General features: G+C 39.9%; 2 protein-coding genes across 5 annotated transcripts in view; one reads left to right on the forward strand and one right to left on the reverse strand.

Annotated features, from left to right (window-relative positions):
- The window catches only part of PRICKLE1 (prickle planar cell polarity protein 1), a 65,803-nt gene extending 54,056 nt beyond the window's left edge, over positions 1–11,747 (forward strand). For all 3 annotated transcript variants that reach the window (XM_054631472.2, XM_077178898.1, XM_077178897.1), the window contains exons 2-8: positions 2,297–2,475; positions 4,722–4,835; positions 5,679–5,816; positions 6,352–6,555; positions 7,051–7,237; positions 7,377–8,240; positions 9,509–11,747. In XM_054631472.2, the coding sequence (XP_054487447.2) occupies positions 2,344–2,475; positions 4,722–4,835; positions 5,679–5,816; positions 6,352–6,555; positions 7,051–7,237; positions 7,377–8,240; positions 9,509–10,365 (2,496 nt within the window). In that variant the 5' untranslated portion in view covers positions 2,297–2,343 and the 3' untranslated portion in view covers positions 10,366–11,747. The remainder of the gene's footprint in view (positions 1–2,296; positions 2,476–4,721; positions 4,836–5,678; positions 5,817–6,351; positions 6,556–7,050; positions 7,238–7,376; positions 8,241–9,508) is intronic.
- Positions 11,748–15,268: 3,521 nt separating this feature from the next.
- PPHLN1 (periphilin 1) overlaps positions 15,269–23,996 on the reverse strand; it is a 63,991-nt gene continuing 55,263 nt past the window's right edge. For both annotated transcript variants that reach the window (XM_077178899.1, XM_054631833.2), the window contains exon 10: positions 15,269–18,086. In XM_077178899.1, coding sequence (XP_077035014.1) covers positions 17,877–18,086 — 210 coding nt within the window. In that variant the 3' untranslated portion in view covers positions 15,269–17,876. The remainder of the gene's footprint in view (positions 18,087–23,996) is intronic.

The raw sequence follows: 23,996 nt of genomic DNA on the forward strand, positions 1-23,996 counted from the left end.
AACCATTTGACCAAGTTCTTGCAATGCCCTAAGAATTGGAAATACCAGCTGAGGTGTCAGTGAGTGGCCCAATATTGCAAACAAAAAAAAAAAAAAACTGCCCCTTTCTAAAAGGAAATGGTACAATCTGCTGCTCAGGTCATCTTGGAAGGAATTCAGCTTCTCAATGATATTGCTAGTGACTTTATATTTAAGAATTACTTGGATATAGATGATGTGTGACACAAGCTGTCAAACTGAGCATCCCTATCCATCAGCAACAGTGAACACTGTTGCCTTTTTTTCCTAGAGTGATTTTCCTAACTGCATCACATTATTCCCCTGTCCCTCCTTCCTCACAACCCAATTTTATTCAAGCAGTAACAAAAACATAGCTGATGTATGACTTTACTTCCACCAGTAAGTGGGAAGAGGAAAGTTCTCTATTCCTTGTCTTATCATTTGTTTCTGAGAGCAACTAATTCAAGGGATGGGGATGCAGTATGTACCAGGAAGCTTGTATTTCTGTTTTGCATATATAGGATTGAGCTTTAAGGATTAAGTTTGATTATACTTACGTTCCTTGAGAAAGACTGTAATATGGTGATGTTAAGCTCAGAAGCTGTTGTGCTAACCTTTGGTTGTTCAACTTGAGTAAGATTTCAGACATGTGCCTGACAGCTCACCAGCTTTCCAGAAATAGCCCATTCTCAGAGGGGAAGTTGGCAGGTTTGCTTGCCTCTTCAAATATTAAATTAATCTTCTACTACAGTGCAGCTATGAAGTGTGTTGGCATCTTAGCAGTGCACCAAAAATAGTGGGTAGGTTTTTCAACCAGAAGTTTTTGAAGTAAAGTTAAACAACTTAATTTTTTGGAGCACTAGCCCAGTGGAAGAGTTAAGTAATCCCATCTCTTTCTATGGGCTGTGGGAATGTATAGACATATTGAAAATAAGGCTAGATAAGACTATATACTAGATATTATAATTTCTCTGAGTTTGTAGCTTTTGGATGCATATGCCCACTTTTTATGGAGCAGGTTTGGGTTTATGTGCTGAGTTTGCAGAACCTGGCACTAACCAGTGCCTCATGCTTGAAGGAGAAACTCTTGTTGAGTAACCAGCAGAATATTTGGGTCAGCAGTCTTAAATCTTCCACCTGTGATCTAGCAGCAACTTACTTTCTCTAAAACAGTGGGATGAGACTGGAAATGTAACATAGGACCCACCAGAAGTTTTTAGATTGTGCTTCTCATTAGACCCACCAGCAAGGTTTATGTCTAGGAGATCAAAATTTTTTACAGCTCTCATGTAGCACTGACAAAACTGGATGTGGGTTTAGATGAACAGGTGAAAGAATGTCCTAAAACAGGGAAGGCACAGCTCACACATAACGTGGTACTGTAGGAGCAAGCTTGTCCCTGCCCCAAGAGGTCAGCATATCTGTTGTGTTAGGACAAATCCTCCGTGCTTTTGGTTATCTGTATTTCATTGAAATGCCTCATCTGAATTTCCTAAGAACTTCTGCTAGAATTAATACAAGACATATATCTTGTTAAGCTTTTTACTGCAGACTGCTGCGGATCTTGGTGAGAGCCTTCTCTACCAGTTGTGACTCAAAACAATCCCGCTGATAGGAAGCTCTGCAGGCTTCATGAATCAACAAAATCATCTCCCTGTAGGGTTTTAAATTGACAGAACAATCATGATGTATTTTACAGAGACTAATCTGGCATAATTGGATTTCAGATATTTAACAAGACCAACGCCCTTCCGCTCCCATCCAGCTCTACCAAAGTTCTCAGAGGAATCCAGCAGATGCTCTGTGCCTGCCTTGTGAACAGCAGGATGCTACTTGCACAACCATCTTTCCCCAATAATTTCTTTAGTTTTTGACAAGTGGTTGTCATGTCTTTTGTTTTACTAGGTTAGTGGTGTAATGACTTCAGGAAGAGCTTGTGTCATTCCTGTTGTTAGTACCTGCTCAATGGGTCTTTGCTAGATTTACCTAAATATATATATCCTGTGATGTGAAACAAGCAGAACTGTAAAAGGTGACAAGTGTTAATACTGAAATACATCGTGGTTGCCAAAAGTGGTAATCTGTGCCTAGGTTTCTGGGATCTTTTTCTTCAATAGTTTTATTTTCATAACTTTTTTGAGCACTTTCGAATTGCTTGTAGCAAGTTGTAATGAAGCATCACTAATTTATTGTTCTGGGCAACACAAGGAATACTAAACTGTTGTAAGATCATTTACACTGATAATTAGTTGTTCATGTTCAAATCTATTAAAGTTGTATTAATCTTTTTCTCCAGATCACTGCTTGATGAGCTGCAGCTGAAATATTTAACATTTCACACTTATGCCATTGGAGATGGAGCCCAAAGCCAATAACCTCATTTTTGGGTGCCAGCGAAGCTCAACCTCTGACGATGACTCTGGCTGTGCCTTGGAGGAATATGCCTGGGTCCCCCCAGGCCTCAGACCAGAGCAGGTACCAACCATGTTTCTGCATTTTAAAAATAAGCCTCGTAAGGACTATCTGAGGGAGTGATATGCTGCCTCTGTAAGTCTAATTAAATTCTTATAATACATAAAACTTTAATTCATGTAGAACTTTTCACTTCGTTTTTGTTTCCTGTCCAATGGGGCTGTGTGTAATGAGCTTCAAGTTCTCAGCTCTGAGGAGTTTTATGTTCCAAAAAAGTTCCCAGTCAAGGTTTTTCAAAAAGTATATGCTGCAGAGGTATGTATTGCTGAGTAAAAGCAGCATAGAAGTTTGCTTTGTTTTTAAAAGAAGTTACTAGGTTAAATTAAAGTTCATGGCATGCCTCATGACATTGTGCTCACTGGCCAAGTATTTCACTGCACTTGTATGGCTCTTTAAATAATCAGGCATTTGACATCTAGAATATGGATGGTACGACAGCGCATATAAATGAAAGTGTTCAGTCACTGTGACAGGTAATAATGTATTTTACGCTTGTTTAAATAGTTGTATGGCTGCCATTTGTTCATGCCAGGATTCCTCTTGCATGGTGTCTGGAGCTGACACTTGTGGCTTGGTTGGGCTGTGCTTTCCCCTCTTTTCAGCCCCCTCTTTTTGTGCAACTTCACATGGCAATGGGAATATAAGTGAAAGTATTGCTGACCAAGTTGCTGTGGGAGACCAGAATGAACTGCTCATGGTATTCATTCATGGTACTGATGATATTGCAACTGTGCTGAAGCTGTGTACTCAGGAATATTCAGAACTCAAGACTTCAGTGTTAAATGGCCAGGGTGGCTTTGCAACATCTGCTAAAGGAGGCAGAGCAATCCTGGCAAGCCTATACAGTCCATAGTTTAAAAAAGTGCAGAAGATGTCTCTTTTTTGCAATGCAGAGATTTTCTTAATAATGAGTAAAGTAACAAGTCAGCAGGAATTGCAAATAACAGGCTATTTTTAGGGCAACTCTTTTTATCACTTACTTAAGCATCTATAAGGATCCTGATGAATCAGACCTTAAGGCAAACAGTGAGCTAACATTCTGCCAGAACAATTAAATGCCCTAAAATATCCTCATAATCCCAGCTAGCCCAAACTCACCAAAGATGGGAGGACTTTTCCCCCAGAAAGATTACTTATTTTGAGAATAGTGCAATAAACTTGAGAAAAGGGCATAAGCTATTTTTAAAGCTTTACTTCTTGCTGCATGTGATCTTCTCCTGGAGCATCCTGAAATATAGTCAGTAGCAAGTGGGCATATAGTAGACTTCAGTTGTTTAAATTTTGGTTAAATGAAGAGCAAGTCATGTTTTGTACTACCTGTCTCTCATAATTTTGATTGCTTCCTGACTTAAGTGACTGATTAATGCTTTTTTTTCATCTGTCTTGCACAGTAATAAGCTGTTGACCTGAGCATTATTTAAATCTGTATGGCAAGTAATATTTTTGCCAATAGTCAGCTCTTACAGCCCCAGGCCTCGTGACAAGCTGGAAACTGCATAGGAAAAACAATAAATCTGTAGCTGTTCCACAAAAATATTTTTTGCCATTGGGCTTTGTCATAGTGTTCATTACAGCTTTCCTGTCATAATATTCTTCTGAAAAAAAAAAAAAAAAGAGCAAAGACTGATACAAAAACATTCATCCCGTGAAAATTTCCTGGTTAATTTGCATCTGATTGAAATGTGGCTGGATCCAGCCTCCTCCCAAGGGAAGGATGTTTCCACCTTCTGACCAAAGCCCACATGGAAGCAATGAAAGCTGATGCTTTGGGTGAACCTGATCAGCAGGAGACTACAAAACAGCTTTTGTCTCAACAATGTGTAAAATGCAGAGAGCAAATTAAATTTGTTTATATAGTGGCTGTTTTCTGGAAAGCTTCGTGCCTTGTGTGGTAAATTGCAGAGGGAAACTTAGAATTTCCATGGAGTTGTTGACCGGCCCTGAAGGGGGTGGGAATAATGAGAACATTAAATGTGCATAATTTATGATACCCCCCTAATTGTCACTGCAAATTGCATTCCAGAAAAGCAATTCAGCAGCTGGGTGCTAGTTTTATCAGAGACTTCAGGTTTGCTGAGCTGGTTCATCTGTGTCTTGTATTTTCAGCACAAACCCTGTCACAGTCTAATGTAGCGTGACCTCTTCTTCCTTAGTAAATGAGATCTGAGACAAAACAGTAGCCAAAGGACACTGGCAGTGCTTGGGGCCTGTGTGTCCCTGGGTCTGAACTCTGCATTTCTCCTGGTCAGGTCCAGCTGTATTTTGCCTGCTTGCCAGAGGAGAAGGTCCCTTATGTTAACAGCCCTGGAGAGAAACACCGGATTAAACAACTTCTCTATCAGCTGCCACCCCATGATAACGAGGTAAATACAGAATTTAGGATGAACTGTCAGGGCTTGGGTCTCCCTGGCAGCTTTTCCATGGAGAATTACCTGCCTGTGTATTTATTACAAGCCTAAACCATGGCCTGCAGTGGCATCTGAGCTATAAAGCAGCACGGTGTGTACACTGAGTCCATTGTTCAGCTGTCCACTTGGCTTGTGTGCAGATAAGAGCTGTCTGGAAGGACACTGCCTTTGCTTGTTAGGGAGGCTGGTGTCACTGCAATAAACTTAACACAAGTTGGTTTTATAGTGTTTGCAGCCACCCACCAATTACCAGGAACCTACAAATTCCTGGAATTGCATTGTGGCGCATAAAAAGGATGCTTTGTGATAGTAAAAGGTTTGCATCTCAGTTATGCAGTGTAATTTGGAGTAGAAGTGGAAATAACAAACAAGCTCTTTGTAAGGAAAGGGGCGGGGGTGTCAGTACTTAAGGTCTTGTGTATACTGCAACACTTAGTCGTGGGCACTTAACCATAAATCTAAAGGACAATATTATGGCTGATTTAGGTTCATTCTGTTATTTGAGGTTAGCAGCAGACTTTGGGCTAGCTTCTAAAAATCTTTCTCTTGCCTAAACAACTCCTCAGTTTAGCATGGTGGGTTTTTTCCTGTAATGAAAAAAAAAAATACCTCTCCACATTAATTTTGTGTTATGCCATATTACCTAAATATTAAGATGGTAGAGAAGGCAAGCAGGAGAAGTTTAATTATAATTGGCAGCATGCCTGATGAATTCCTTGCATATATGCATTTACTTACTCATCTGTTCCATTAGAAGCTCAGTCTCTAATGCAAGTTCTCCTGTGTTTTCACTGGAAGGTGAGATACTGCCAGTCGCTGAGTGAAGAGGAAAAGAAGGAGCTGCAGATGTTCAGTTCTCAGCGCAAAAAGGAGGCACTGGGACGAGGCACTATTAAACTGCTCTCCAGAGCAGTGATGCATGCTGTTTGTGAGCAGGTAACATACTGGTGCCATAGGCTACCTGCTGGGCTGAATAATGTCAGACTACAGTATCTCAGTATTAAAATTTAAACTTACGTCTGTGTCTGAAAACAACAGCAACAAAAGATTCTTTTGAAACTGCATGGAAGAAGAAAGACGGTAGTTCTTGCTTAAGCAAAATGTAACCTTTGATACTACCAGGAATGAAGTGAGTCTTTGATATATTTCCTACTCAAAAAAAAAAACCTCTAATGCTGATTAATATTAAAGTAATGGCAGATAAAAAGCAGACATATGCTTTAAAATGTTATTTTGTATAAAATTAACTTAAATTCACAAAAGGTTCATTGAGATGCAGTTCATCTAGACCAAAACGGATAATATTTTTTTTAATTTAAAAATTTTTAGAATTTTTTAAAGTTTTATTTATTTTCTTGTCAGAATTTTGGAATCAAATCTGATATTGGGTCTTGTGTTTTACCTTAGTTTAAATGCAAGAAGCTAGTAGTTTTGGATGGGAAGTGTGCTCACTTTCTGGGTTTGCTCCTAGTGCGGTACAAAAGTCAATGGCGGTGAAGTTGCGGTTTTTGCCTCAAGAGCTGGGCCTGGTGTGTGCTGGCATCCCTCCTGTTTCGTGTGCTTCACATGCAACGAGCTTCTTGTTGACCTTATCTACTTCTACCAAGATGGAAAAATTCACTGTGGCAGACACCACGCTGAACTCCTCAAACCTCGATGTTCAGCCTGCGATGAGGTAGAGAATTCACATTTTACAGCCAAGCTACACTCCTGTCGTTCAGTTCACAAACTGCATCACTTCAGAAATTCCTAACTCCAGATGCAGTCACCTAAGAAGTCAGGACTGCTGCATAGATGTGTTTGAATGCTAAGGGATATTTAATTTCTTGTCAAACTGAAAATATTACAAGCAATAAGATGGTATTTAGAAAGCAAACACCTGTTTAGAATTGAACATTCTCAAATATTACAAAATATTATCCTTATAGAAGTTTCTTTAATAGTTGAGTTCCGGGGTTCCTTTTTTTTTTTTTGGCTGTAGAATGTACTGTTTTTCTTTCTTTTTATTTTTGTTGTGGGCGATTGTTGCTTCTATCTTTTTATTCAAAAGGGAGCAAAATGAAAATAAATTTTGTGTGTGAACTGCAGAGTTAAGATACTTTACATGCTCTAACTCCCAAGGTGAGGTTTTGGCCACTTAACTAAAAGTATCCCTTTTATCTCTGAAAAGATAATTTTTGCTGATGAGTGCACAGAAGCTGAAGGTCGCCACTGGCACATGAAACACTTCTGTTGCCTCGAGTGTGAAACCATCCTGGGTGGACAGAGGTACATCATGAAGGATGGGCGCCCGTTCTGCTGTAACTGTTTTGAATCACTCTATGCAGAATACTGTGAGACCTGTGGGGAACACATTGGTAAGTGTGTCCTTTTTAAGAATTAAACTTACAAATTAAGGGAAAGCCAATTTATGAAATTATTTCACATTCCAGAAGTATGAATTCTGCAAGTAAATTTTTAGAGAGACCCAGAGCATTGCTTTTTCTCTCTTTCCAGGTGTTGACCACGCTCAGATGACCTATGATGGACAGCACTGGCACGCCACAGAAACTTGCTTCTCTTGTGCTCAGTGCAAGACCTCTTTGCTTGGCTGCCCTTTCCTTCCAAAGCAAGGGCAGATTTACTGTTCAAAAGCCTGCAGCCTGGGAGAGGATGTTCATGCCTCCGACTCTTCTGATTCTGCATTTCAGTCGGCTCGATCCAGAGATTCCCGGAGGAGCGTCCGCATGGGAAAGAGCAGCCGGTCAGCCGACCAGTGCCGCCAGTCTCTGCTCCTGTCGCCGGCCCTCAATTACAAATTTCCTGGCCTTTCAGACAATGCTGATGATACTCTTTCTCGTAAGCTGGATGATTTAAGCCTTTCAAGGGAAGAGGCAGGCTTTGTTAATGAAGACTTTTGGAAAGGAAGAGTAGAGCAAGATGTGCCTGAAGACCCTGAAGAATGGGCTGAGCACGAAGACTACATGACCCAACTTCTTCTGAAGTTTGGTGATAAAAGCCTCTTCCAGCAACCCACTGAAGTAGACATTAGATCAAGTGAACACTGGATTTCTGATAGCATGGTCAAGAGCAAGTTGGACTTGAAAAAAAATAATCCAAGCCTAGCAAGTAAGAAGTATCAATCAGACATGTACTGGGCCCAGTCACAAGATGGGTTGGGAGACTCTGCATATGGCAGCCACCCAGGCCCTGCCAGCAGCAGGAAAATCCAGGAGCTAGACATGGAACACGGGGCCTCAGGATACAAACATGACCAAGCACCGTGGTATGGAGGTTCACTGGAATGTTTGTCTGACCTGAAACAGCAAGAACAAAGTGTTCGAGACTCAATGGATTCCTTGGCTTTGTCTAACATAACAGGTAATGGGGAAATCAGTTAATGGTTTTGATGGAGAGGTCAACAAAAGCATGTGTGTTGGAGTATTTTGAAGGAAAATTTTTCATTTTAGTGATTTCTAAAAAACTTTAGTATCAAGAGATGCATGTAAAGTAGGCAGCAGCTTTTATCAAGCCCATAATCTTTTACTGCTACTTAAAATCCTATTAGATTCTTCTCCTTTTCTTTTGAATTACCTTTTTTTTGCTTTAAGCAATAATGTTAAACAGAATAGCAGTCTTCAACTACACACTTATTATATACAAACCACTGCTTTAAGCAAATTACTATTTTTCCATACCTTATGTATAAGAAGTTGCATTATATATTAGGATGATATTAAAGATAATCTACAAAACACTTTAGATAACTTCCTGATTTGCTTGTAAAAATATGTAGAAAATCTGAAAGGATGGTAAACTTCTTAGCCTTAGGCAATTAGATTTGTGAGATTTCTTTTTCCCCACTTACTAAAGGGAAACTGATAGTGCACTTTTATGAACCTCCTTGTCAAACATGACTTTATCCCCCACAGGGATAGAGTGTGTGCTAACTTTCCTCTCCTATTTCTGTACAAAAAGCCCAAACCTGGCAGTTAAGACCCATTTGAAAAGTTGTCCAGTCATCATCTCCTTTCCTTTCCTCCTGTAACCCAAATTAGGGCAGCTACTTGTCTAGCTGAGGCCCAACGACAGGCTGGCTGCATTTGTCAAGCAGCAATGAAAGAACTGAGGAGGGGGGCTTGGTTCAGGGGTCACGGGAGGAGGAGACACTGGAGGTGTTGCACCTGGGACCATCAAGGGCATGTGATGCTTTTGATGATTTTTTGAGAGTAAGGATCCTTCTTTGTAAGGCAGTAAGCTTGGCTTCCCTGTCGGAACAGCTGGAACATGGATTTGGCAACACTAGAAATGTGACATATTTTAGCCTTAAGAATGGCAAGCATAGACTGCAGAATAATTTTAAGTAATCCTTTTTAATTAAAAGGCATACCTATATGTATATTTCAAAATTTTCAACCCATTGAACTTCTGCTCTTGCTGTCCTCACAACAGCTAATTCTTTAGTCATCAGAATTAATAGTTAAATGCTTTAAGTCAAAACAAAGCTTATTCTACTATGAAGGGAGTGGTTTTGGTAATAGTTCAAAAAAACACTTGGTGACAAGAAATGTTTCATATTTTGTTATAATACTTGTCTCTTTGGTTCTCGTCTCATTTTCTTTTTCCTCCTTTCTCCATTCCCACCACAGGGGCTTCAATGGATGGAGAAGGCAAGCCACGGCCATCTCTCTACTCTTTGCAAACTTTCCAAGAACTGGAGGTGGAGGACTGTGAGAAGATGAGCAACATGGGAACTCTGAATTCTTCAATGCTCCATCGGAGCACTGAGTCCTTGAAGAGCCTGAGCTCAGAGTTGTGTCAGGAAAAAGTGTTGCCAGAGGAAAAGCCAGTGCAGGTGCCTGTACTGAGACGATCCAAATCCCAGTCTAGGCCACAACAAGTGAAGTTCTCAGATGATGTTATTGATAATGGAAGTTATGAGAACCTTGAAATACGTCAGCCTCCCATGAGTGAAAGGACTCGCAGGCGTGTTTACCATTTTGAAGAGCGTGGAAGTCGGCCTTCTCACCACCGCAGAAGAAGTAGGAAGTCTCGTTCAGATAATGCACTTAATTTGGCCACAGAAAGAAGATGCTCTCCAAGAGAGAGATTTCGTTATTACTCCCCTCAGGATCATGAAAAATTTATTCAGAATAGAAGCTCACGTGAGCTTCGGGCCTATATCCAAAATGCAGAGCTGTACGGACAATATGCCCATACCAGGTCTGACTATGCACTGCGGAATCAGGTGGTTGATAAGTTCTTTGGATTGTATGGGGAGGAAGATGACTCCTGGTGTTCAACTTCATCCTCATCATCTGATTCTGAAGAGGAAGGATATTTTCTAGGACAGCCAATTCCACAGCCACGGTCATTGAGATATCCATACTACACAGATGATCTTTCTGGTCCAACTACTGCGTTATCCAGTTCTCAGTTTGGACAAAGGACAACCAAATCAAAGAAGAAGAGGGGACACAAAGGAAAAAATTGTATTATATCTTAATTAATTACTAGTATTTCTTAACTGAGAGGACCAGTCAATTCTGTAGCTACAGTTTGAACCACATCTTTTTTATATTAATAATTGTACTTAGGCAAGTTGCTGAAGTTCATAATGCTTTGCCACTGTAAATGATAACCGTGCCAGAGTTTACATTGTAAAAGTAACATCCAGAAAGAAATGTCACCACGCCAAATGATCTGCTCAGATACTGCTAGGTTTACATACTGTGTTTCAGCTGTCAAAATACTGTTACTGCAGTTCTTAATACAGAGGTTTTGTAGACATTTTATTTTATGCTCACTATTCACCTACGTTGAATTATCCGAGAGAGAGGATTTGACAAAGATGAATAAATAAAAATGTCAGTCCTGTGCTGTAGCTATAGACACATGGGGTGCTCTTTGACTTCTTTCTCTTGCTGCCAAGAAAAAGAAGGCTCTACACTGTGCCCTTTCTTCATTGATAAAGTTCACTCTTCCTTATTCAAGTTTCCATACAAAAACTGAATTCTTTTTATGTGTAAAATGCTCCTTGAGAAAGCAAAAATCATAATGTGGGAGCTGAAATGCTTGAAGCCTTGATGTATCCTAAAGCAGCAGTGAATGTTTTGTACATTTAACTTTCATGGTTTTTCCTCTACAATTTTTTGAGAAAGTGTGAGGTGGCTGGTTTTGGTTTGGGGTTTTTTTCATGCCTGTTTAAAGGAAAATATTAATTCAGCTTCTGGAAATTGGACTTAGCTGCCAATGAGTGGTGATGTTTTTTCTGCCATGTCCCCCACTCCTCAGCAGTGAGAGAGGTACCACTGCTGGAGTCCTTTGCTCAGGCATGTAACCCCATTTAAGTCAATGGATCCACTTATGTAACAAGTATTTTCACATGGGCTTAAAAGATTAGGCTCCAGAATTGTGTCTTTTCACATGCATTATCCAGGTTTTAAAATGTATTAGCTGCAATTCTAAGTCAAAAAAAATTGATATTTATAATGTAGTATTTCATAGGCTTAAATGTATTCATAATTTAACAGTGCAAATACTAATGTACATATTGTACAGTTAAAATTTTAAAATCTGAATATTTTTATATCCCCGAATTTGAAGAAGTTTGTTACAATATCAAACTAGATTTGTTAGGGGTTTACCAGCAGTGTTATGGATCAAATATTGCTTGTATTTTAGTCAGGGGGTTTAAGTTGGAAAATGTTCAGTGCAAAACAGCTTAATTTTGTCTACTAGGTATTAAAAGCTCTATATGCATGGTGGGGCTATGTAAATACTCTCTACGGCCCTCTTAATCTTGCAAGTATTATTTATGGGTCAAGCAAAATGTAAACTATATAAATGTAAAAACCACACAAGCTTGGAATATATCATTACAACCAATATGCCACTCCTGTGGATGTGATTTTTTTTTATTATTGTTCCCCCTCCTTCCCCCAAAATAATTTCTGAAGTTTGCTTACCTAAAGAGAGATACTAAGTGGTTCTAGAAGGCAAGCTGGACAAAACTATAAAGTAGGAGGTAATCACACTGGTTGCCTTGAACACCAGATATGGAGCAGGAACTATTTAAAGTTATAATAAACTTCTTCCACTGTTTTAAATAAAGGCCAGGAATTTCTTAACAGTGATATCCACTAATGAAGATAGTTCCATTTCACAGGCTTTTTTTTGTAAGAATTATCTATTTCATTCATTTCCATTTTTCAGGTGGTCAGAAAGCCAATGGCTTTTGTATTTACTAAGCTTGCCCTTCTTGAGGATAGAAAAGTATGGAAACAAAAGCAGCTAGAAGTAAGGGAGGGAATGAACATGAGCACTGGTTTGCACCAAAGAAAATTAGGCTATTGCTAAGGGTAATCAGACTAGCAGTTAATTGCTTGTATTTTTCAGGGTAAAATGACCACAGGTGGTACTCACCACATAGGTCATCTTCCCAGCACACACAGGTCTTGTGGAGGTGGAAGCTGATCAAAGCCATGCCTGGGTGCCTCGTGGGGTGCTTCCATCTGGCTGCTGCGGGGCTCAGGCAGCTTTCCTAGCAGCCATGTGCTACAGCCACCACACTGGCAGGGCTTACAGGGCTGGAGATGCTGACTTGCTCATAACCCCCTGCCCCAGGATGCTCCAAGGATGATTAGGACCTTCCACTCTCACCTGAGTTTCCAAAAATGGGAAACCAGGATCCTCAGAAACAAAATACTGTGCCACTACTGCTGTGTCACATGTTGGAGACATGGAGAAATGTCTCCACAAGTAATTCTTCTGATGCCACACTATCTCCTGAGATGCACCAGATGTACTCTCCCAAACTGTAGTACCTTATGGAATATTACAGTTCTCCTAGATTGTTAACTGCTTCTTAATACTTTCTTTTTAAAAAAAAAAGTTTAAAGATGATTATATGACTTCATTTTTTTCAGCTTGACATATACAATATCTTAATATTTTTGACAACTTGTTATGAGAAATATTTCTAATTGATTCCTCCACCTTGAAGGGAATGGTATGGGATATAGTGTCTGTGACCAGCACAAGACTCAGATACAGTCACAAAAGCTCTGAAGTGTGGTTAGTGTTACTGGAAGTAGTACCCATATTCCTAGTGGAGCATGTATCCTGGTAGGCACCTAAGCACGACACAGCTCCTCACTCACTACCCCCCAGTGGGATGGGGGAGAGAAAAATAAGAAAACTCATGGGCTGAGCTGAAGACCATTTAATAGATACAAACAAACTCCAAACAGAAAGCCCTGCAGTGATACCAAAAAACCCACTAGCTCAGCACTAGCCAATACCCAGCCTGTCCTTGAACAGCAGCAGCCCTGGCAAACTCCTCACCCCCATCCCTAGTTTTACATGCCAAGCATGATGCCCTATCACCTGTGGTCAGTTGGGATCAGCTGTCCTGGCTGTGTTCCCTCCCAACATCTTGTGCACTCCCACCCTCCTCACTGGTGCTGTGGGCTGAGAGGCAGAAAAGGCCTTGACTCTGGGTAAGCTCTGCTCAGCAACAGCTAAAACATCCCAGAGTTATCACCATGTTTCCAGGAAAAACCTGAAGCAAAGCACCACTGCACCAGCCTTTATGAAGAACATTTAACTCCATCCCAGCCACACCCAGTACAACCTTCCTGACAGTAAAACATACCAAGGTAAAACTTTATCCTCATCAAAATTGAAAATCTTGCAGACAAGAGGGTGACAAGGCTTTGGTCCTTCTCTGATACCTGGCATTACCTCCTTTCATATCAATAGTGGTTTTGTTGCTGATTTTCACTTTTACTGCTCACATTGTCACTCAAAGCTGCGAACTCTCCCAAGTGAGGTTACAGAAGTAACCACTTCAGTCTCAGCAGACAGCACTAAATTTCCATACTCTTTCAATTTCCACCTTCTTTTTAATTTTTAAGGGTATCTGCTACATTAAGAAGTGCTAGGAGTAATTTCTGTTTTCAGGAGCTCTGAAGGTGACAAATTAAATTCCTTCATCACAACATGTTTCCTTCCCCCACTGCTCTTCCTACAGCTTTTCAGAGCCCCATTGAGGCTGACTACTACATCAGGGACACTTTTTTTTACATGACATGAAACTAATCCAAAATACATACTTGTAAAGCAAGCAAGAATAAAAGCGATGTTTCTTCCTTAAGTTAAGGGACTTCAATATTATATTATACTTACATCAACTGAAAGCATACATCACCAAAGTTCAAATGCAAACATTCAACACAATGCCAAGTATTATATGGAAAATCAGTTACTCGTCACTTAGAAATGTGAATTAAACCTTTCACAGAAATAGCATTACAAAAAACTCAAACGACTCCCTAGTTCACAAGTAAAGTTTAATCAATTAAAAAAAAATTCAGATTAAGCAAATGATTAGGCATAAGTGAATGGTGTTACCTCAGGCTGGCAGCTGGTCTCCAGTGGGACTCCACAGGGCTCAATTTCAGACCCAGTGCTCTTGGATGGAGAAAGACAAGTGTCCATTGAGTTTGCTGATGATACTAAATTGAGAGGAGCTGTGGATTCCCTCAAGAGCAGAGAAGTCCTGCAGAGAGATCTGAACAGACTAAGGAGCTGGGAGGCAATGACCAGCTGCATGAAGTTTAACAAGGGCAAGAGCCACATTCACCACCTGGGATAGGACAGTCCTGATGACCTGTGAAACTTAGGGAATGAGAAGTTGGATAGCAGCCCTGCAGAAAGAGACTGGAGGTCCCAGTTGATGGCAAATTATACTCAAATCAGCAGTGCCCTAGGAGGGGAAACCAGGAGGGTCAACCCATGTCCTGGGGGCCATCAGGCACAGCATTGGCAGCCAGGCAAGGGAGGGGATTGTCCTGCTCTGCTCTGCACTGGGGCAGCCTCACCTCCAGTGCTGGGGGCAGTTTTGGGTGCCACAATATAAGGATATGAATCTGTTTGTGTGCCCAGAGCAGGGTGATCAAGGTGGTGAAAGGAGGACCCTGGATGAGACTAAGGGGTGACCTCAGTGCATTCTACAGGTTCCTCAAGGTGGGCAGCAGAGGGGCAGGCAATGAATTCTCTCTGGTGCCCAGTGACAGGACTCAAGGAAATGGAATGAATCTGCATCAGGGGAAGTTCAGATTGGACATGAGAGGATGGTTAGTCACTGGAACAGGCTCCCCAGGAAAGTGGTACAGCCCCAAGCCTCCCAGAGTTCAAGGAGCATCTGGACAATGCTCCTAGTGGCTCAGTGAGGAGCAGGGAGTTGGATTCAACCAACACTACAGGTCCCTTCCAACTTGAGATATTCTATGATTCTGTGAGTGTAAACTTAGGCCTTACTTTACAGAAAAGCACTTGAAAACTTGGATACTTTAATAACAGTAAACTTAATCAGGCTTCTAACAAAAGAAACGCCTAACGAACTGTACAGTAACAATGGCAATTTTTAATAAAAAATATATTACACACAATTTTATTATTTTTCCATTAGCATTTCTAACCCAAAGTAGAAACTCAGATGTAACATCCTGAAGGCTCTCAGTCCTGTAGTGAAGTAGTGAAGTGCTGTAGTGATGCTTCTGCATCAGAGGAGACTTTAACTGATCTCAGTAACCAGTTTGTCGCCAGAAGGAGTGGATCAGGTCTCACTACTATGTCACAATAGCTTGCCTCTCTTCTCCTCTCTCCCTCCCCAAATCAGCATCCTGTAGGATCCATGAGCTGATTCCCACTCACTGTGCAGCCCACACAATCCCAGTTGCAGGTCATCTCCTTGGAGCAATGTGAACTCTTAGAAAAGAAGAAAAGCCAACGCAAAACCTCCCCTCGCTGACATGAGAACTAACCAGGCATCTCAGGAATCTGATGCAATACAAATTTAATACACCATATCAAGATTTGCATGTGTAAGATGCTGTGATACATACAGTACCTTGTACATGCCAAATCATGGCTACTTTGTGTTTCTGCATACCATTCTGATGAAATCTGGAAATAGTGAGTTTGGTTATTAGTCCTTTTACAGAGTTTCACATGCTCTAAATGCAATGTATACAAAACAATCATGCTTATACTTACCTCCCTGTGATTATGACTCACATTATCACTTTCCTAAAATGCTCATAAAAAAACAGTACCTTAATAAATGTATTCATCAGGATTGCACTGCATCCTAAATATTTTTCACTGGGAACCTCTTGGCTTTCTTTAACCACTGTTCCCAAACTGCAAGTTGTTCTATCAGGTCAAAAGTGCTGCTGGACACTAACCAGAATCACCTAGGCTTGAAGTGATAGTGAAATTGAGGACTTAAGGATAAACTTTGTATTCCAGCTAACAGAAAGCAACCTGGTCTCTAAGGCTGCAATGTAAGATGTAACCAGAAGTATGTATTCTATCACCATCTGTTGAAACCAGGTGGAGCAGTGTTCTTTATCTCTTCCATGCCCATCCCTCATAACTCTGGGGGGGATATCCTGTTAATGAGCCAGCTGTTAAAACCAGGTGGGGCAGTTTGCTTTATCTCTTCCAGGACCCATCCTCAGTCCAAGGAGATGCCTTCTGTTAATGGGCCATGGAGTCTCACTGCCTGACTGAAAATTACACCATCCCAGGCGTGAGATGCTCCACCCAGGGGGAGGAGCCAAGCATTCCTACCTAGACAAAAATCTGAGATTTGGAATACCTTTAGGTATTCCAAAATAGGAAAAAGGAGCCTTTTTCCACTGGATTTCCAGAGGAAGATCAGGCCCATCTACACCACAACTGGAAAACTACACCCTTCTACAGGACCAGGGCTTTAACAGAACCACTCTTGTCACTCCAGGAGGACTGCAGCCACCATTTAATCAGACTGCTACCAACACACTGACCAAGAGGGTGTTAGGTTGTATTCTGACTCTGTCAGTGTTGTTTTGTATCTCTGCATTTTTATTTTAATTTTCCTAGTAAAGAGCTGTTATTCCTATTCCCATATCTTTGCCTGAAAGCCCCTTAATTTCAAAATTATAATAATTCAGAGGAAGGGGGTTTACATTTTCCATTTCAGGAGAGGCTCCTGCCTTCTTAGCAGACACCTGTCTTTTCAAACCAAGACACCTGGGTTTACTGAAGAGATGGTCCTGCTCACTTTCCTTGTCCATCCTTGACACCCCAATTCCTGCTCCTTCTTAAAGCTGGAAATAAAGATTACATAACAGCCTCCTTATTGTTGAAGCTGATGGATGAAAAGGCTTGAGAAGTTGTAAGTGGGGAGAGCAACAGAGTAGGAAAAGTGACCTTTCCTTGCTCAGTGGCTGCCCACAGCTACATTCTGTACAGTGTAGTTAAAAACAGAGCAAACAGTAACAAGAAATGGAACCCTCCTACATAATACTGCTTACTAGTAGTGAGTCATGATATGGAAAACACCAAAATTTAAAAGGCATTTTGTAGAACCTGCAATTAGAACAAAAATACAGCACTTTTTACATCAAGTAGTTAATTACTCTGGCAGTCAGAGACTAGAGATAAACCCTAGTGTAATTTTACAGAATTCAGCTGATTTTTTAAATTAAACCAGACTAAATAATTTAAATCATAACTGTGACCAATTTTGCAAGTTTTCCCTTCCTATAGCATGTATGATAACAAGACATATTTGTGCATAACTTGAGGAATGAGAGGGGCTTCATGTAATTTTAATAAAAAATACAATGTTTCAAGTTACACTTGTGAGCATCAAAATGTAAGTGTACAGACATTAGACTGATCATTTTTTCCAAGGTAACTGTGTAAGGTTTCAAAAGCAGTTCATTGCTTTACAGCATTTTTGAAAAGAACATCCTTTCAAAGGAATATATGTCAACAAGAACAGGTAGGATGAATGCAATCGTGGAGACCACAGAGGACAAGGGAACAGCCACCTGAGCTACTGGAAAGGAGCACAGGCCTTGGGTTCAAACCTCAAACAAAAGTTCCTCTTTTCCCCACAGGAAGCAGATTTATGTACTATGGCAGACACAATGCAGAGGATCTAAAAGCATATTTTTGTCCTTAGTATGAGCCCTCTTTGAAGGGCTCTGACACATCTTGGTTGGCAGCATCGTACTGAGCAATGAAATGTTTGAGTTCTTCAATGCATCGCTCACCTATTTCATGCAAATTCTGCCTCAGGGCAAACTGAATGGACTTCTCTAATGATGGATCTTTATCAATTAGCATCTTCACTACCATGCCAAAGGTTTCACAGTCTTGTCTGTAGACCTAGAAACAACACATTTTAGAAAATTATTAAATGCCAAAGTCTTTACATTAGCACATTATTTACATTAACCCTTATTGAGTTAGATCCAAATGTAACAAAGGATATTGGATTTAACTTGAATTTCAGCTGTAAAACTTACTGACCATTTCCTCTCTTCTGACCAGTGCTAATAAAAATGTAACTAGCTCAGCACTATCTGGATACCAAAAATAACTTTTATAAGGTGAAATACCATAATAGAGAAATGCAGTTCCCCTTGCAGCAATATTTAATAGATAACAGTAAAGCAAAGTACAAATGCTAAACCAGATTTTCTTTTCATTTCAATATATTTAAAATTAAACTGCGAAATGTCTAGCAATCTCAATCTTCATACAAAGCACCAACAATTTCATTTGTAATCCTTCCTAATACTTCAAATATAAGATGTGTTTAAATAATTTCACCAAATTTTGTTTGTTTATTGGATATCTGTTTCTTATAGAACTCCTTGACAAAGAAGACTTTAGTTAGTTGGGATGCCTTTAATCACTAAGGATTAAAGAAGTCCTGGCAGTGGTTTACCTGAATCCATCTCCCACAAAGAATGGAGAGTTTGCAAGCTAGTCATGCACCACATTTGAGGTGAACTAACTTTTCATTATCTCTGCAATTGTTTTGCAGCAACAAACATAAGCACATGCATAAATTAAAATATATAAAAACATGCATAATAAACATATGCATAAATTGAAAACTCTTATGCAATTTCCAAAGCAAGTCAGTGACGTTTCAAATTTTTTTTCCAAATTCCAGCTAAGTTTATTCATCTGAACACCCAGCAAAAAAGGATCTTCTCAAAGTCTTCCAACTGCCAGATGCAACTCATTTTCAAACCTCTTAGGCCAATTTCCATTTAGAAAATACATTAGCTTTTTGACTGAAGATAAGTAAGTTTTCTATCTCCATACATCTTTTTTTGAGGAAAAAAAGCTAAAATGTTGATATTCTTCCACGTATGATTATCTTTTGGTATTGTCTGCTTGTCTTAGAACTTGTTTTTCACAGAGATGTGCAACCCTTTCCTTTCACACTTATCTGTATTGTGGACAGAAATGATACAACTGTATGTAAGTAATTCCCCTTTACTAAAAACAAAATAAAAAACCAAACAAGGCACACCCATCCCTCCCCCAGTGAAAACCCACCCTAAGAACCCATTCATAAGGACCAGTCCGAGGTCAGCTCAAGCATCTTCATGTCAGAAAAACAGCAAAAAGCCCCAACATTCTGTACAAAACTAAACTATTCTTAGAAACACAATGATTATCATGATACCTTTAATGAAAATATTTCTTAAATGCTTAATAGCATAGTCTAGGAAAACAGTTTAAGATCAGACCCACTTTTCAAACACCGTTTGGCAAATAAAAACCTTTTGGAAGGAACTGAATTTCAGTGGAGAGTAACAAGTCAAAAAGAAGAGTGTAGCCCAAACCAAACTTGAGCCAAACATTTTTAAGTGTGGAAATGCACATGGCATTTTTTTCAGAGAGGGATTTATTTCCTGCTTTGTAGTTCTTTGGTAGTAAAATAACAGCACAAATTCCAGACTCTCAGAGCTCATGCTCCACAGCAAGTAAAACATGGTACTTTGTAAAAACTTCAAATGGAGGAAATCTGTGTTACTTTTTTCTCTCTTCCCAAAGGAAAAGCTCAAAAAGAGCTGCACAGGGAGGCACCCAAAGCTACAACTGAAGGAAATGCTCTACTTTTCATGGGTCTGCAAACTAAAGGCAAATAGTGCTACCTGCTACTTCTCCCACACACCACAAAGAACTAGCCCAGATGAAATTCTGTGACTCTTAGCATATAAATACTAGCTTGAGCTAAGCACATTTTTCTTCCAAATTTTCACAAAAGAAGACTTGGAAGAGAATCAAGAGAGCCCTTGTCATTCACTGAATCCAAAAAGTCACTTTGCTGTAACAACAATCTGGAAACTAAACACCTTCACCAAAGAAATGAACATTTTCAATATTTTGTGACAAAAGACTTTTAAAAAATAGAATTTACCTAAACTGGGGGAAGAGGGCAAAGGTGGAGCAGGAAGGCACTTTTAACAACAGAAAACAAAGGAAACAGCTCAGCTCCTCTAACAATAATTGAGCAATTTTCTCTCAACAAGCTTTCTGCCCCAGCTGCTAATTCTGATCCTGGTACAATCTGCCTCCATCACAATTGTGCTAATAAATCTATTTGTATAGCTGCAAAGTAAATTGCATCACTGAGATGTTCCCTTTTAAAATTTCTTCTCCCCCCCACCCCATTAATGTGATTCAGTGATTCAATTCTAAAACCAGATGCATCAGCACAACTGAAAGAACTGTGAGCCATGGTCTTAAAGTGAAAACTTCACAAAATAGTTTCTTTCTGAAGTCAAGGCACAACTACCAACTTTCAGAGATATCTTACTTTGCTTTACAGAAGGAAACGGCAATTATCAATTACAAGAATATCAATACTGAATATGTTAACTAATTACAGCTTAATGGTACAATCAATGACTTGAAAAAAAATTACTTTCAGTGTTTTATGAAAGCACTGAAAGCTCTTGAAAGAAGAGGGAACAGTGGCATGACATTAATATCTATCTTTAGAGAGAATAAAAGGAGGCTATTCTGACAAATAAGATGAGAATGTGATGCTTTGTGATGCTTGAGGAAGAAAGAAAACTGCAGAAAAGATTCCAACCATGCAGAAAGAGCTCTCTGTTGGAGAAAAATACTGGAAGAACTCGTGATCCACAACATATGAAAATAACCCTATCTTAAAAATTCCAGCTGATACTGATTTTGAGCTCAGACCATAGAAAGCTCATCTGTAAACATCTGGAACTAAAACCTGAAAATGATTCCATGTGTGGAGAAAGAAGAAATAACAGTTTTAAAATGAAAAACAAGAAAAGGAATGATACCAATGACATGATTATTCTGTCTGACATATAAATCAGATAATCCTGAAAATAGCTAGAGCCACAGGGCTCTCATTTACCGTGGCCCTAGCACACATTCATTCTCTGACCTAAGCTACAGCACCAGCATAATGGAAAGAGCGTGTAAAACTTTACTAAGTAGATGAAGAAAAAGTAGAAACAGCTGTTCTACTTCCAAATATGTAAATACAATATTAAATACACACACTGTGTATATCTATATCTGCATATATATAGATATATGCACTCTAGCTTCTCCTATGCATGGCAAGTATTTAAGCTGAATTCAAGTTCTTTGAAGTGTTTTCCAAAATCAGCACATCTGGCATCTGTGAGGTCACAGGATCACATATATGCATACTTTTATATTATTCTCATGGCATTTTAGAATGTTACATGATAAGGGCATAGAGGCTCTGGCTGAGATCAGCCCTTTGCTGTGCCATTCTCTGTTTAAGTACTTGATGCAAATATAAAGTTGTGATGCACCTGCAATATCTTAGTGAACACACCTTATTTATTTGAGAAAGTTAGACCAAAATTTACACTTAGAGCTGTTTAAATATAGCTAAAAGACATTTACTTCCAGACCTAGTTAGAGCAATGAAGATGTCAGTTGCCCAGGTTGGAGGCAATCAAGCCCTAGAACTCCCCAGGCAGAATGAAACTTTTGAGAACTCCCTCATCTACATCTATGCCAAGTTTTCACAGTGAGCTTCAAAGTGCCATCAACAGTGTCTTGAATTACAATGTATGACATTGACATGGAAAAAATTATGGATATCAAACACTCTCTTCTTCCAGCTCAGCTGTGGAATGTTAACAACCTCTGAACAGGAAGAAAGAGGGGCAGAAGCAAGCACATGGGGACTGCTCATGTCTTTGACTACTATATCCCTCTTTCAATGATAATCTAAAAGTGGTCTTGGCTTAAACTGAAGGATGAATGGCTTTGCTGATGGGTGAAATTACACATGGCCAGGGACAACATGCCTACTACTCACTGACAGTCCATATAATTTTCTGACTAGCACAGCACTATGGTTTTCTTCAAAACCGTTCCAGAGCTGCACACACACTTTGTGCAAAAGAGCTGTTGGACAATATAAACAGTAATGACAATGCAAATTAGAACTTAGGATGCCCTCCCCTGCAAATAACTACAGGCTACAAGAATCATGAGAGCAATCTTGATCTCAAAATCTTGCATACCTGGCCAGCTTTATTTCAACAGCAAGACCAAACAATGGTATTCAAAGGGGATGAGGACAAGCCTTATTTCAACCCATGCACCCAATTTCCCTAGCTTAGCTCTACAGTCTGTGCAAAGTTTTTTTTTTAACTTCTCAAGGTGACTCAGAACAGCTAAAACCACAGTATCTATTCTGAACAGGCTTTTAGGAAAAGGGAAACAAAAGAGAAATTCTCTGATAATTGGAATGACTCTCTGGAAGACTGGTCCCACCAGGATACAAAAGTTAGCCTCTGCATCTTACATGTCCACAGCTTCTAGAAAGTAGAACTGAGTAGCAAATGGGAAATGCAAATTTCTCCTGATTTAGAAGGGACTCAAATGAATCTCCACTTCTCATTTCTGGGAGAACTGTTCTAATGGATGTGCATTATTTTATATGCAGGTATTAAAACACTTTCCTCTCCAAATACAGTTTTGAATGAATATGACAGTGTGGCACTGTTATTGAGTGCTCTTGGATTCATGCACACATGAAAACCTCTTCCATAGAATTCATCCAGAGACTTGCACCTGCCAGGCTTGAGCAGCCATATGCAGGAGATGGGCAAACTCCAGTGCAGAAGGGGGTATTTCTGCTCACAGAGACAAGCAGGACCAGCAAACATGATAAAGACCACATCCATTAGGTGGATATGATGATTTAGCAGGCAAAATTGATGCCGTTATTTAATCTGTAATTTCCAACTTCTTGATCTTTTTCCTTACAACCTTTCCTGGGTTTTTTTTTGGAGTATTTTTAGCATTCCATACATTTCAAGATTGATGTAACACTCTCTCGCCTCCACCAGAACTCCTTCAGAGCGGCACGACGCAAGTCTAGACTCTGTGAGCAGCTCTGCACCATATGTACACAGCCCACCATCAGTGCCTGTGAGTCAGTACTCATCTTCCAGATGCCTGCTCTCAGCTCCTCATCCAAAGGCCAAAGACCCCCCAAGGCTCTGTTACCACAGGGGAAGGAGCCAGGGCTGTGGCTCAGAAACCACGTTAAATAGCCTGCAACCCTTAGATATTAACTCACTTTGAGAAGACCCAACATGCCCAGCAATCACAATTTTGCATCTGTGATTCATGCAAGTACACATTTCATATATTATCTTCCAGAAGACAGAAGCTTGTCAGTTACTAAGAGCATATTTCCAACAGGTATCAAACACTCCATGCAAGGAGGAAAGAAGCAACCTGCTCACGGGTAGTTGTTTGATTTCTCACTGAAAGGCAGAGCATCAACATGCAGAGCACAAGTACAGCACCAGTTTGAAAGCCATACCGTGTCCATTCCAGACACTCCATGAGCAAACTGCTGGAAATTTCCCTCACTTCAATGATGCCCCAGGGCCCCCCTACACCAGACAGAGATAACAGCTTTTGTTCCCTCACCTAAACTATGATAGCTGGTTTGGTATAGCCCTCTGGTGGTATAAACCAGCTTCTTATTTCCCCTCCTAAGCAGACCTAAAATAAGTCTGACAAACCAGTCTTCTATTAACCAAGCCACGTCTGTGCCAGGTTTTCCTGAGAACAGACTATGAGGTATAATTTTTCTTCTACTTCTAACTAAAAACAATACTGAATTTTTTGTAATGTAGACCTAACTCTAACCTGATTGAATATGCAGTCAAATTTGCATTTTAATTGTGTATGTAAGCTTAAGCAAACTGGGAAACTACTAGACATTGA

The sequence above is a fragment of the Agelaius phoeniceus genome, chromosome 5 (assembly GCF_051311805.1).
Source record: "Agelaius phoeniceus isolate bAgePho1 chromosome 5, bAgePho1.hap1, whole genome shotgun sequence".
NCBI lineage: Eukaryota > Metazoa > Chordata > Aves > Passeriformes > Icteridae > Agelaius > Agelaius phoeniceus.